The following is a 16,058-nucleotide window of genomic DNA, read 5'->3' as shown; positions in this document are numbered from 1 at the left end:
ATGAACAAGAAAGGGACCCATTGGCTTGTCTGTTTGGTACAAGGCTAAAAATAGTTCAACTACACTGGCTACTGACCTGAAAAAAGACAGTTTTGCGACAGATAGCTGATCATTCATGGCACCATGCAGAGCTTTGTAAGAGTTGCTGGTTGGTTTCGGCTTCTTCTTGCTTTCACATGCCTCAACAAATAACTTCAGGTGAGGCCACAATAGAATAACTCTGCTGCAGACAGGACCATTGTCAACCCACCTGTGCTTACAAAATTTCAATGGGAAGTCTTTACACCTAGTTACATCAGTAAAATCATCATGCCTGGCAGAGGTATCTTTAAACAGGTTGTATGGACTGGAGAGAATATCACCAAGATCCCAACCAGTCTTACGAGCACCGGTCTGGAACGCCCCATGAATGACATGGAGGCCACAGCTCCCAATATTCATCAGGCCCATCCATAGATACCTGCAACAAACCACTTCTACGTAGATTAGAAGTTGATGCATTGAAGTGTTCCAATAAATCAGTTGCAGCAGCATGACCAATAAATTGTGATGTTAGGTATCTCGTGTGGACTTGGTCATGGTGCCAAAGTCTGACATGAATGTCTAATTGTTTATTTTTAGTCTTTGTGTTCATGCTTTCATCGAACAGGAAAACATATTCACTGTCTTTATTTATGCGATTCTTTAGAAGAGAAGAGAAGTGAGGAGCAAGTCTGAATTGGCAGAGATATCTACATTTTGTTTCACCGCAGGCAAATGTTTCGGCAACAGGATGCCCTTGAAACATCCTTTTAAATAAATCAGAAGTTCCCTCACACGAACGAAAGGAATAATGTGACTCGACACATTTCATTGCCCACAACAATTCTGCTATTAGAGTCTGTGTTCCACCACATCCAGGTGTCGAAGAAGCTGGCACCCGAACAGGATGAGCAGCAGCCTGAGGGGAAGCAGGCTGAGGAGCAGGGGCAGTACGTGCTGGATTTGCATCTGAGGTTGTCGCAGCTCCCGTATTAAAATAATCTCCCATTCCACCCAAAGTTGAACCTACAGACCTCATAGCTGAAAAATAGAAAAGTACCAGGTATATATTTACATTGTAATCAAATACATACCAGATACCATGCATACTGCGAGACAATTTGGTCAATCACTCAATGCCCAAAAGATCGTTGATCATATATCAGAATAGGCAAACACAGTTTCACCCACCTTGTCGATGTTTTTGTCCTTTACCATGGACAGTGACGGCAGAAACTCCCAAGCTTTTCACAGAGAAAGATTTGCGGCACACACGACAATGAGTAGAAGATCGACATCCGGGATCTTTCTCCAACCATCCTTTGAATTCCGGTTTATCAAGCCAGGAAGCTTGGAAATAGCATTGTCCAGGCATTCTTTGATGTATTGTGCATATAGATTTGGGTCAACAAATTCTATAAATGCCGAAGATAATGGATATAATAGGCATATTGTTCAGCTCTTTTATCGTGATGACAGCGATCACAATGGCGGCCGAAGTTTGCCGAGATGATCCGAATGCAGACACGTGACCACTTCGGCAGCCGCGCAAAAACAAAGCCACGTGCTCTGGCATGAGGGCGAGCGGGAATGAAATGCGACCATGCCGCTTAACCGGTAAACAGTTTTTTTCAATAAAATATCATTTTTAGCCGAGTCTCGTTCGTTTAGCGAACGTGGCTCTAAAAGAGCTTGGCGTTGTTCTTGTTGTTCTTCTCCTTCTGGGAAAGACAAAACTTTTAGGAAGCGGCTCTTTTATATACAGGATCCGGATCTCCTTAAATACTAAGCACCTGTACACATCCTCGCATTGAGGGTGCCTTTTGAGAGCATCTATCATGAACTTTTAAATATATTCGGACATTTGCTTTAAAGTTTCAAAAAGTTCACGTTACTATTTAAAGATTATTCCATTTAATGTATTGTAATTTCGTAAATACACTATTTATTTCGTAAATACACTATGACGGGTCTCGCTATTGGCTTAATCAAGGCACGTGACCAAATATCGGAAGTTGTTGTTGTTTTTTTTTCTTCTTCTTCTTCCTCTTCTTGTTCTTCTTCCGGTGAAGACAAAACCTTTAGGACACGGCTCTTGGACACATTTGTCCTTGTTTAGAATACTAGTGCGAGGAAAATGAAACACCCTTCACCAAATAACAGGAAAATCTGATTTTTTATTGACTTTTGAACGTTTTCCTGAAATTTAAGGACATTTAAGTACTAAAATTGTACAACTCAGAAATGTTGGACTTTTATGGGTTTTAAGGACCCGTACGAACCTCGTACAAGCACATGCAGACAACCGTGAGAAGAACAAGGGAGTTAGATTTTTGTTAATGTCCTGATGCAAATCCGATCCATCAGTGGGATACAAAAGGTTAACTGTTAAACCTGGCAAAGGTAGGCTCTCTACCAAGTGGCGTTTTAGTTTGACAATGTTGCAAGAATGTTTATTCCTCAACGGGACGGTTTATAATTGTTTTCATTCGAACACGGAGTGTCCACAAATTACCGTTCCAAATTCAAACCGTTATTTAAATAATAATAAAAATGATTTAAATGGGATACAATGATATGGTTTGATGCTTGTGAATGAACAAACATTTCTCAAAGTTTTATTGTCAAGATTTATCAAGATCATCATATCGCATTCATCACCATTTATCATCACCTGGTCTATAACCAAGGAAATACTGTTCTTTATTGTGGGGAGTAAATGTGACATCACGCGTCACAGGCGACAAGTGGAAAGGAAAAAAGGAAACAAAACTTTGAGAATGTTCTTTGTTTGAGAAATGTAATGTATGCACTGTATGTATGTATGTACATACTGTATGTATGTATGCATGTATATATATATACTGGATGTATGTATGTATATACTGTATGTATGTGTGTATGTATATACTGTATGTATGTGTGTATGTATGTATATACTGTATGTATATACTGTATGTATATATATATATATATATATATATATATATATATATATATATATACACTGGAGGTATGTATGTACATACTGTATGTATGTGGTATGTATGTATGTATGTATGTATGTATGTATGTATGTATCTGTGTATGAGTGTATGTGTGTGTGTATGTATGTACTGTAGGTAGGTATGTGAGTATGTATGTACTGTATGTAGGCATGTATGTATGTGTGTATGAGTATGTATGTGTGTGTATGTATGGACTGTATGTAGGTATGTATGTATGTATGTGAGTATGTATGTATTGTATGTATTGTATGTATGTGAGTATGTATGTGTGTATGTTTGTGTGTATGTGTGTATGTATGTATGTATGTGTATGTGTATGTGTGTATGTATGTACGTATGTGTATGTGTATGTATGTACTGTATGTATGTATGTGTATGTGTGTATGTATGTGTGTGTATGTGTGTATGTATGTACGTATGTGTATGTGTATGTATGTACCGTATGTGTATGTGTATGTATGTACTGTATGTGTGTGTATATATGTATGTATGTATGTATATATGTATGTATGTATGTATGTGTATATATGTATGTATGTATGTATGTATGTGTATATATGTATGTATGTATGTATGTATGTATGTGTATGTATGTATGTATGTATGTATGTGTATATATGTATGTATGTATGTATGTATGTGTATATATGTATGTATGTATGTGTATGTGTATATATGTATGTATGTATGTGTATATATATGTATGTATGTATGTATGTATGTATGTATGTATGTACTGTATGTGTATGTATGTGTGTATGTGTGTATGTATGTGTGTATGTATGTATGTATGTATGTGTGTATGTATGTATGTGAATATGTATGTACTGTATGTAGGTATGTATGTATGTGTGTGTATGTATGTATGTATGTGTGTATGAGTGTATGTGTGTATGAGTATGTATGTATGTATGTGTATGCATGCATGTGTGTATGTATGTGTGTATGTATGTACTGCATGTAGGTATGTATGTATGTATGTATGTGTATGTATGTGTGTATGTGTGTATGTATGTGTGTATGTATGTATGTTGGTATGTATGTGTGCGAGTATGTATTACTGTATGTAGGTATGTATGTATGTGTGTATGAGTATGTATTTATGTATGTGTGTATGTATGTGTATGTATGTATGTGTGTATGTATGTGTGTGTATGTATGTACTGTATGTGGGTATGTTTGTATGTATGCGAGTATGTATGTACTGTATGTAGGTATGTATGTATGTGTGTATGAGTGTATGTATGTGTGTATGTATGTACTGTATATAGCTATGTATGTATGTGAGTATGTATGTACTATATGTAGGTTTGTATGTGTGTATGTGCGTATGAGTGTATGTATTTGAGTATGTATGTATGTGTGTATGTGTGTGTATGTATGTATGTGTGTATGTGTGTATGTATGTGTCTGTATGTATGTACTGTATGTAGGTATGTATGTGTGTATGTGAGTATGTATGTACTGTATGTAGGTATGTATGTATGTGTGTATGTATGTATGTGTGTATGAGTGTATGTGTGTGTATGTATGATTATGTATGCGTGTATGCATGTATGTATTTATGTGTGTGTATGTATGTATGTATGTGTGCGAGTATGTATTACTGTATGTATGTATGTATGTGTATGAGTATGTATTTATGTATGTGTGTATGTATGTATGTATGTATGTATGTATGTATGTGTGTATGTATGTATGTGTGTATGTGTGTATGTATGTGTTTGTGTGTGTATGTATGTACTGTATGTAGGTATGTTTGTATGTATGTACTGTATGTAGGTATGTATGTATGTGTGTATAAGTATGTACATATGTATGTGTGTGCATGTATGTACTGTATGTAGGTATGTATGTATGTGAGTATGTATGTACTGTATGTAGGTATGTATGTATGTGTGTATGAGTATGTATTTATGTATGCGAGTATGTATGTATGTGTGTATGTGTGTGTATGTATGTATGTGTGTATGTGTGTATGTATGTGTGTGTATGTGTGTATGTATGTGTGTATGTATGTACTGTATGTAGGTATGTATGTGTGTATGTGAGTATGTATGTACTGTATGTAGGTATGTATGTATGTGTGTATGTATGCATGTGTGTATGAGTATGTGTGTGTATGTATGTATGTATGAGTATGTATGCGTGTATGCATGTATGTATGTATGTATGTGTGTATGTATGTATGTTTGTATGAGTGTATGTATTTATGTTGGGTAGTCAATCTAGTGGAAAAAAAAAACATTGAGATTTTTTTTCTACCCTTTTATCAGTATTTCCGTCGATATGTTGGGTAGTCGATCCAGTCGAAAAATTTTTTTTTTGAGAATTGTTCCACCCTTATTATCAGTTTTTAAAATGGCGATTTCAGTTAATACAATGGCGATTTCGATGAAACTTGGTTGGTGGGTTCATACCATGACCTAGTTGTGTGCAAATGAGAACCGTTGCTCTGGACACCACCGTTGCCGAGCAACGGGACTTTGAAATTTTTGAAGAATCAAAAAATATATATTTTTTCGAAAATCAAAAATTGGGCCACGAGCGACTGTGGGCAGTACCATTCATCCATATTGTTAAAAATTTCCAGCCGCATCCTATGAAAACTGTCGGAGAAGATAGACTTTGAATGAACCCTGGTCAAAAACAATAAAAAAGCGAAGTTCGTTATATCTCAGACTATGAGTCAGATATACATGAAACTGGTATGGAAGGTTCATGGTATGTCCTAGTTATGTGTGAGAAAGAACCGTTGCTATGGACCCCTCCGTTGCCTAGCAACGGCCGACGACCCATGTCCACCTACTGGCTTGTCTGTCTCTGTCTGTCCTGAGCATAGCTCTGTGGGTTTTGATCCAATCCTGATAAAATTTTAGTGGGAGGTTTATATCATGATCGATTTGTGTTTTCCTGAGAATGGGCGTGGTGCGCCCATTATGGGCGGAGCCACACTCAAAAAACGTGTTTTTAGGGGGTAACTGATTTCAATTTGCATCTTCTCCTTGGGGGTTTGTCGAATCTGGCAGGGTTTCGGTATGTGGTTAGCCCAATGGCACCTACATAGCCCCACGGAGCTCGATTTTTCATTTTCGTCCCAAGGTCAAGGTCACAAGGTCACAAACTTAGAAAATTGCGAATTTTGACATAAAAGTCATACGACCGCCCAAACTTTGAGAGCTAGGATGACAATATTTTTTATGCATAATCTTGAGGTCATTCCCCACCTAAAGTCTTGAAACCATTTTGCTCCATCTCGAACACCTTGCCCATGGCGCCCCCTTCAAGTTTGTTTTTACGCTGATTTCATCAAAGTATGGATAATCCGACGAGTGTGAAATGCCATATAGCCTATATGACGACATATTGTTCCTGGAATGTTCCAGAGGAAGTTTTGCACCAAAGGTCATAATCCTTGACCTTTGACCTTTAAAGTTCACAAAGGTCAAATTTTCAAAGTTGTGGGAATCGAACCGGGTTTTCGACCTTCTTCGAGGAACTAACTCCAATAACCTATAGCACGTATCCTGTTTCCTTATTTTAATGTCCACACCATTGTTTTGTGACCTTTAAAGGTTGGTTTTGAAATTTGTTGCAAAGGTCAAATTTTTAAAGTTGTTGAACGAAACCGGGTTTTCGACATTTTGCAGCTAATAACCTGTCACTCGTACCACATCATGTTGATCATTTTTATAACTTGGTCAAACATTATCACATTGTCTCATCCTTGACTTCTGAAACAATCAACATCGTCAAATACCGCTCGTGAACCATCGTCGTCTTCAGACTTGTTGAACTTAAAATCATTTTTAACTTCACAAAAAATATTTGAAAACAATATTTAAAATGAGAACGGTAAATTCACGTTTTAATTTGGGGAAACAGATGACATGCCGTACCAAGTGATGTAATTTTAAAAATGGATCCCTAGTGCAAAACAAATCGCTGGATGTCCCATGAAGGGAATCTTATTTTACCAAATGAAAGGCAAGTCCCAATTATGAATTAAGGAATGTTACTTTCCCAGATTAAAGCAATTTATATGAAACAATGTGCAAAAAGCACTTTTCAGGCCAGTTGAGGAACACGTGCTGCAGATGGATTCCACATGCTGACAGCACACGAGGTTCGACCTGAAAAGGCCAGGGGGGTACTCCTGAGCAGTCCTCGAGCTCCTCTGACAAAGCTTGTTCTGTCGGATCATTCAATAAGTGAATTTGTTGCAGTTTGCCGAGGTGCGGTATTCTCTGTAACTTTGGACAATGTTCGTGCAAAGTTGGGATGTGTTGAGCATTTGTTAGTGCAATGTGGTGTGGGCTGTGGGGTGTGAGCACGAGTACACAGCATCCTTACCAGGCATCCATGAGAGCCTGCAACAGGCGAGGGCTGTTTGTCACTGCAGTGGTTCCCACAACAAAGCGGTAACCTGAACATGGATAGAGAGAAACAGAATTTCTCAGTACAGGTTAACATTTGGAGATAATTCTTTAAAAAAGGTCAAACAATATTCCTCAACCAACACCGTTTTCAAAATTTGTGGTTGTACCAAAGTAGTGGAAGAGTGGCTATAAGCTGTAGAAATGACAGTCACTCTAACATGCATACTCGGAGTAGGTGTGGCAATCAGTATATTGTTACGGCTGTGGAAATTCACAATACACCATAAAGGGTCCTGAGATCACTTATGCCGATAAGTAATTGTGTAGTTAGATTTCCCCACCGTTGTTTAAAGGGAATTTCCATGTTCACCGGGCTGCGATCCTTTGAGTTAGCCATTTTTCACCTCTCTATCGTTATTTTGGACCAAACAATGCACCCCAGCAACCAAATCGCCACCACCACCTTCGCCTCTTTACCTCCACAACTCCATCCCGCAAACATCACTTCACCGCCATTCTCAAACGACGCCCGCCAACAACCAAACTCCCACCATCTCCGCCTTTCTACCACACGTCGTGCCATGCGCTGTGAATGCGTTCCTTTTGCCCCGAAAAGCGGATCAGGAATGCTTCACGCCCCCTTCTCATCCGCCCAATGACTGAGCATCGGGTAGTATAGCCCCGCCTCCGAACCCGCTGTGAATGTGTTCCTTTCGTCCCGAAAAGCGGATCAGGAATGCTTCACGTCCCCTTTTCATCCATCCAATGACCGAGCATCGGGTAGTGTAACCCCGCCTCCGAACCCGCTGTGAATGCGTTCCTTTCGCCCCGAAAAGCGGATCAGGAATGCTTCACGCCCCCTTCTCGTCCGCCCAATGACTGAGCATCGGGTAGTATAGACCCGCCCCCGAACCCGCTGTGATCCAGAAATTTACATATACGCCCCTCCCCCGGGCTATATAGGCGTGAGCATGGCGCAGCTCATGGTGGGAAGTCAAGCGGGAAGTCAAGTGGAAGTCAAGTTGCGCAGTACATTGGCAGAGAACCAAGTGGGAGCCGTGGAGTGGCAGCGGTGGAGAGTCGGGAAATGGAGCTCGAAGCCAGGCGCAGCTACGCTGACATTGCGGCTTGCCCGCCATCATGCCACGAGGGCGCGGGAAGGACCCTTCGGTCTCGTGGACCTGGCCGCTCATCCAGGTTCCACGCGCATTAGGTCCACTGGCCCAGTCTGACTCCCTTGCCTTTGAGGGGGTCTTTCCTTTGCTTTTGTGTGAATGCGTGTTGTGGCGCCGTGTCTTGTAAAGTAGAAACTGTTTAAGTGGATGTAAATAAACCTTTGCTTGTAGTTGGTTGTAATTCTTGCTTTCATTGCCTTGCTTGTAAATTGCATTCGTACTGTATGGCTGTGAATACGTGCTTGCCTTGTCTGAGTGTGGCATAAATGTGCTTGTCGAACTGTTCCCCGTTTCATTGCGTCCTTTCCTTTGTTTGAAAAGTTCAATCTTACATCACGGAAGGAATTGGTAGAAGGGTGTAAGCACCCGGTAAATAATCACGTCCGTCGGGGCCGGCGATAACACCGCTCGGTTATCACTGAAGCACGGAACGGACTGCTTAAGCGGTTCGCGTCCTAGGCCGGCCAGCGGCGAGGTACGATCGCCCGGTTAACGACCCACGCAGGTACTTAGGTAGGTCGAGTTTGGCGAACAATCCTATCCTGCGCGGGTGGCCGATTGGCACGATTGTGGTGTGGTCGAAAGACCCACCCGTGACGAGCTCCTGGTGGTAGTTCCACGGAGGGTCACGACTGAATTGTCCGTTCCGGTGGGCGACGCGGTCGCGATTCGAGTTACGTGGCCGATCGCACGCCGGCGGCTGTCAAGTTGGATGGGGAGCGTCGGTGAACAGCAATCTTCAAGTCTTTCCACAGATTCTCAATGGGATTCAAGTCTGGGCTATGGCTAGGCTGCTCAAGGACTTTCACGTTCTTGCTGTGAAGCCATTCCAGTTTTGTTTTGGCTATATGCTTGGGGTCATTGTCTTGTTGGAACATAAACCTTCGCCGCAGTCTCAGGTCTTTTGCCCTCTGATGCAGGTTGTCCTCAAGGATTTACCTGTATTTGGCAAGGTTCATTATTGCCTCCATCCTAACACGTATCACAGTCTCTGTCGCTGAAAAGCATCCCCATAGCATGATGCTGCCACCACCATGTTTCACTGTTGGGATGGTGTTAGATGGGTGATGAGCTCCGCTCAGTTTGTCAGCGCTTTGCATTCAGACCAAAGAGTTCAATTTTCGTCTTATCAGACGACAGAATATTTTGCCTCATGCTCTCAGAATCTTTCACGTGCCTTTTTGCAAACTCCAGGCATGCTGTCATATGCCTTTTTCTCAGGAGTGGCTTCTGCCTGGCCACTCTTCCATAAAGCCTAGGTTTGTGAATTGCTGCAGAGATTGGTGTCCTTCCAGCAGATTCTCCTATCTCAGTCAAGGGTTCCAGCAAAGTGGTCAGTCAGACGTAACTATTTATGGGTTCTTGATCAGAAGCCAAGGGTTCTTGATCACCTCCCTGATCAAGGTCCTTCTTGCCCAGTTGCTCAGTGTGGTTGGACAGGCAGCTCTAGGAAGAGTCTGGGTAGTTCCATATTCTTTCCCTTTTCTAATGATGGAGCTCACGGTGCACTTGAGAACTTGTTTTATACCCTTCCCCAGATCTATGCCTCCTCACAATTCCATCTCAGAGTTCTACAGACAGTTCCTTGTACTTCATGGTGGCGTTTCTGCTCTGACATGCACTGTCAACTGTGGGACCTGATATAGAAAGGTGTGTGTTTCTAAATCATGTCCAATCAATTGAATTGGTGACAGGTGGACTCAAATCAAGTTGTGGAGACATCTCAAGGATGATCAAAGGAAATTGGATGCACCTGAGCTCAATTTGGAGTGTCATAGCAAAGGGGTTGAATACTTATCAACAAAAGACATTTCATCTTTCCAATTTTTATTAATTCATTTGCAAAAGTTTATAACAACATGTTTTCTTTCACTTTATCATAATGGAGTATTTTGTGTAGATCGGTGAGAAAAAAAACATTAAATGTAATCAATTTTAAATTCAGGCTGTAACAACAAAAGGGGTGTGAATACTTTCTGAAGACACTGTACATACATCTCTATATTAATTCTTCAGAACACCTTTGTTTTGTAACGTTTTCACGCCACCATTTTAGTTATGCTTTGAGATCACTTCCTCTCTAATCTCATCTGTCTAAATTCATGTTCTTATGTCTGATACTATTTGTGTAACTGACATTTTCATTTGCAAAATCCTTTATGAAATCTTGACACCTATAGAAAGAGATTGCTGTGCGATGGGATGTCTTGCCTTTGGACTGGCCAAGAAACCGCAGGGCAGCAATCTCCGAGAAGCTGCATCCTCCCAGAAAGAAGACGAGCACGAGATGAGAGCTCGTTGCATTGCTAACATCTGTTGGATCCATTGAACAAGATGTCAAGAATGAACTAATAACACTAATAACACAAGAAGCAATATATATATATATATATATATATATATATATATATATATATATATATATATATATATATATATATATATATATATATATATATATATATATATCGAAGCAATTACAATTTGACATCGATATATGGTTTTTCACGGAGCACGTACGCATATTACATTCACCTTTACGTGGTTTGCACAAGTCAAATATGGATGTCCTCATAAGGCAATAATCATCCTGTTCAGCCAATAAAGTGTAAATTTCAACACATTTAAGGTTTTTAATGACCAGAAATTTCAGAATTTTTTGCTGCTCCATCCTCTCCCCTATTTCACCACTTTCTTCATTTTCAGCATGTGATTATAGTGTTGGTAACACATATCCGTTAATAATTACCCAAAATTAATTTACCGATATTGCCTATTGTACAGACAGGAAATTTGGTTGAGACGAGAAAGCAAGATGCCCAACTTGGTGCCGTTAATACATCATTTTGAAATATGCTTCACAACAGTCAACCAGTGTGACAATGGCAGCATACAGCTATGGTGTGGTATACAGTTACAAGACCAGCTGGCAGTATACTATGATGATAAATACATGTGCAGCAGTTTGTGATTTTCATCCAATGAGGACATTGTATTTTAATCAGCCAATTATCACAGGTCTTGTGTGAAAGTGGAGGTTTGGACTGGTCTGGCATTCACACATCTCATGATGATCCTGAAACGACCCAATGAGGCCGTTGACATTTGGCAAGAGACCCTGAGAAAGACCGAGAAGTTGCAAAAGCATTCATAGACCATATTTTTCAGTCTGGTTAAGGTGAAGGCGGTTACAGCGGTTGGCTTAAGATCCTAGGGTCTTCAGTTCGATCCCCTGTTGTGGAATTGAAATAAGACCAGGTGGGTTGACTCAGCCTGTCATCCTTCCAAAGTTGGCAAAATGAGTACCAGCTTACTGGGAATAAGGGCACCGCATCAGCGGCACAGCCGCGCTTCCAAAAAATGATGTAATCAGCAGCCACAGAATGCATAAGAAACAACAACTAGGTTTTGTAAGGGGAATAATGATTAAAGACAACCACGGTAAAAACACAGAGGAGCTTTTTCACACAAGCTAATAAAAGATCGAGCAATATGGTCGCAATTCTTGTTACACTAACCGTAGGTTCATTTTGGTGACCAGCCAAATGGCCATTTTTATCCTGAAAAGATACACTGAATCTTGAAGAGTATGCTACGCCATTCAAGGTATTGTTGACTTAAGAACTCAGAACAATGAAGTCCCAACATGCTGTTGCTGAAGATTCATCAGGTTCGCCATCCTGCTCCCATTCTATAATCATAATAACCGTGCAACAATTATCATGACAAAGGTGTGTAGTTAGGGTATGTTCATACCACACTTCGAGTGAGAAAACTCGCTACCATTCAGAAGCCTTGCCACATCTTCTAGCCCCGTCCATCCATTCTTCTCCAGCACCTACAGGAATAGACCATTGGGAGTTTGAACAAAGATCGGTAGATTTGTATAAAATTCTCGAATGGCCATCATCCATTCTGACTTTCACATTATGAAGGACATGTTAGGTGAACATTTTGCTGATATCTGGCAGAGCAAATCTGTCTCTTGATATCTAAAACACCTGTGACTGTTTTTGCTGAAATACACCTTTAAAATGAATGCTAAGTAACCAATATAAATCATCTATAGATTACTTAAACTCTCATATTGTTTGTATGTATGTGTGTGTGTGTGTGTGTGTGTGTGTGTGTGTGTGTGTGTGTGTGTGTGTGTGTGTGTGTGTGTGTGTGTGTGTGTGTGTGTGTGTGTGTGTGTGTGTGTGTGTGTGTGTGTGTGTGTGTGTGTGTGTGTATATATATATATATATATATATATATATATATACATATATATATACATATATATATGTGTGTATGTATGTATGTATGTTCCCGAAATACAGCCAAAACGGTACATGATAGTGCAAAAATTTTAGGGCCAACTTACTCACCATTGTCCTGCGGTGTACAGAATCAAGTTTCGTTAAAATCGGGAAACGAAAAAATTATAAAAAAATCAATTCCCGATTCAGTCAAGTACTCTTCAGGATTATTTGATCAATGCAAACAACCTCAGTGGTATAGTTCGCTGGAGCTATCTTTTTTTTGTTCTTGAAATGCTTTTTTCATCAACCACTGTCCCAACGGGAACCCAACGGGTTCACGGGTCATCTCATACATAATAAAAGGAAAGGAAGCACACAATTACAAGAACAACAGATGCTTTGTCACTTTTTTGACAGCATCGTCTTGTCAGCACATGGACCTCACCTGCTCAATCATGCGGCAGCTAAGGGGGGAATAGGCTCCACCAAACACGTACGCCATGTCTGAAGGATTCTTCAAGTCAAACTCTTCCTCGATGACCGGCACCTACAGTGGCCCAAAATGTGTGCATCCCACACAAGTACAAGGAATCTTGGACACAGGAATAGGCCATTGCAAAATTTTTCAGTTTTCTCAAGGATGGATGATACAAACCTTACTATATAGTAATCATGATAGAAATAAAAGTAAAACAACACTCAGTAAAGCACTTACCTCCACCAGGCTGAACAGTTTACGTTTTATATCCCACTGATAGGGTTGTTCTGCATCTGGATCTGCATCCAGATGTGAACCAAAATCTAATTGGTTTGTTCTTGTCAACGATGTAATTAATTCACCAAGTTTTGTCATTACAAGTCCGTAATGTTTTGAGATATCATGCTCTAGTTTTTAGCCCTTTCTCAATGGTGAAGAATCACTTAAAAATTCAAGAATCCAGAACCAGATCTGAATGTTCACCAAAATTGAATCAATTAGTTCTTGCCGCACACCCAACCGGGCCACCAAGTTTCGTCAGAAATTGTCCTTAACTTTTTGAGATATCTTGCTCACAAACAAACGAACAAGGGCAAATGTATAACACCTCCGTCCACCTTCAGTGGTGGAGGTAACAATATGTGACAATTACCACAAAAATTGGTTTGTAATCAACACAATTATGAAATTGTGTGAGCAAGACACCTGACCTATGCCACACGAGATGTGCACGTGCCACATTGATGATGTACAAGGGCAGCAGAAATGTAAAGACGTAATGGCATGCTCAACCATCATTGCGAGCAAAGCTGAGATAGATTATTTTAGTGATATTGCCAGGTCCAGTTAAGCAATTGTTCACGGACTTCTTGCTTCCTCCTGTTTTTGACTTTGAAATGGAGTTGAAAAGATAAAACAAAACATTTATGAAGGCTTGGCCAATCGAGAAGCTTGCTGTTGACGCCAATAGCAGATATGGATTAACAGATGGAAGAGGCGTCATTCCATTAGTATCGATGCTTGAGGAAGGATAACAGCCTCATCTCTAGATTTGAGCTGCAGGACAGGAAAGTGCTGCTAATATATACAGCTTCTCTGTATCTACTGCAGTTACTGGAACAGCAACCTTCTGACGGTTCAGAGCAAGCCAGATATATAAAGTTGTTGACTTGGTGTAAAATGGCACAGCAAGTAATCTCATGGAGTTGAGTGCAAAGAAACCAACTGACCTGGCAATGCAATGTGAGCTTGATGATAAAGCTACTTTCAACAAGTTTGTTCACGCCATGAAATATGATTACCATACTTACAAATGAAAAATTTCACAATACTAGCGAGGACTAGTAAGGCAAATGGACAACCAAACGTATCCATTTGTCTCGAGAGTACTGTATACGTACCTTAATGAAACAAGAGGATGCTTCTGCCATCATCAATACCCAATATATATATATATATATATATATATATATATATATATATATATATATATATATATATATATATATATATATATATATGTGTATATATATATATATATATATATATATATATATATATATATATATATATATATATATATATATGTATATATATATATATATATATATATATATATATATATATATATATGTATATATATGTATATATATATATATGTATATATATATATATATATATATATATATATATATATATATACATATATATATATATATATATATACATATATATATATATACATATATATATATACATATATATATATATATATATATATATATATATACATACATTCCAGTAGGTTTGGTTTTGAGGTTGCATGATTCCTTAAACTCTGCATAAACAGAAGCAACAAAGCAATGAATGCCTCAACATACCAAGTTGATTTTCTTGCTTAGAGCTCTGAAGTGGCTTTTTCTTTGTAATGCTGTGAAAGCATCTGTCAATTTCCCTGTCAAAATAACAAGAATACGATATTTCATTTTTAAAAAAACCTCTTCAAATGAAGTGCAACATAGTTATAAGTGGAAAACCATATACAGTGAAAACTCTAAAATCAAAAATTCCAAAATTTGAAAATATCCCAAAATCCAAACGAAATTCGAGCTTCAAAATAAATTATTAAAAATAAAAGAATAATTAATGTGTCGTTTGCTTGATACCGATTCATCTGCTGGTGTGATGGCCGCATTCAAGGAGTTCACCATTAACATCTGTATTTGCGCAGTTGCACGTGAATGGGACTCGGTGACACAACCAACATTAAAAAATGCATGGCATAACTTGTGGCCACTTACCATGTTCGAGGACACTGAGCAACCTGAAGACTTTGAAGGTTTTAAACTTTCAAGTGAGAATGTTGACGCAGCAAAATTGATGTTATGCAAAACAAAAATGAACAATGAAGTGGCCAAGGATCTGCGTGAAGATGAAATTGTGGAGTGGATGAATTGTGACAGTGAAGCACCTGTGGTCTGCCAGATGATGGATGAAGAGATTGTTGACATGGTTATTAACCCCAATGAAGAAAACAATGATGACAGTGAAAGTGACGGTGAAGAAAAAAAAAGCAGAAGATGACCATTGATCAGGGAATACGACTTGGAGAACAGTAGATAAGCTTTTTGCAGAGGATGAAGGTTCTCTCTCAACAAGAAATAATGAATATGAGGTGCCGCGAGGAGGAGTGATGCAAGGGACACATCGGCCATTTTGGAGTTAATGCCATATAACACTATTTTAACCCTTAC

At 39.3% G+C, this 16,058-nt stretch overlaps 1 protein-coding gene across 5 annotated transcripts in view; it reads right to left on the bottom strand.

Moving 5' to 3' along the window:
* Positions 1 to 572: 572 nt before the first annotated feature.
* The window catches only part of VPS33B (VPS33B late endosome and lysosome associated), a 78,244-nt gene continuing 62,758 nt past the window's right edge, over positions 573 to 16,058 (bottom strand). The window contains exons 18-23 of one of the 5 annotated variants that reach the window (XM_085872661.1): positions 15,186 to 15,259; positions 13,273 to 13,374; positions 12,340 to 12,421; positions 10,795 to 10,896; positions 7,383 to 7,455; positions 573 to 1,062 (exon numbers count right to left, since the gene is read on the bottom strand). In XM_085872661.1, the coding sequence (XP_085728787.1) occupies positions 1,014 to 1,062; positions 7,383 to 7,455; positions 10,795 to 10,896; positions 12,340 to 12,421; positions 13,273 to 13,374; positions 15,186 to 15,259 (482 nt within the window). In that variant the 3' untranslated portion in view covers positions 573 to 1,013. Of the gene's footprint in view, positions 1,063 to 2,178; positions 7,222 to 7,382; positions 7,456 to 10,794; positions 10,897 to 12,339; positions 12,422 to 13,272; positions 13,375 to 15,185; positions 15,260 to 16,058 lie in introns of those variants that run through there. The other 4 variants (XM_085872656.1, XM_085872658.1, XM_085872660.1 and 1 more) reach the window with 4 other exon arrangements.

This window comes from Eptatretus burgeri, chromosome 3, assembly GCF_056783735.1.
Source record: "Eptatretus burgeri isolate ZD-2024b chromosome 3, Ebu_testis_v1, whole genome shotgun sequence".
Lineage (NCBI taxonomy): Eukaryota > Metazoa > Chordata > Myxini > Myxiniformes > Myxinidae > Eptatretus > Eptatretus burgeri.
Note: the sequence above shows the minus strand (reverse complement) of the source record. Positions and strands in the feature narration are given on the sequence as shown.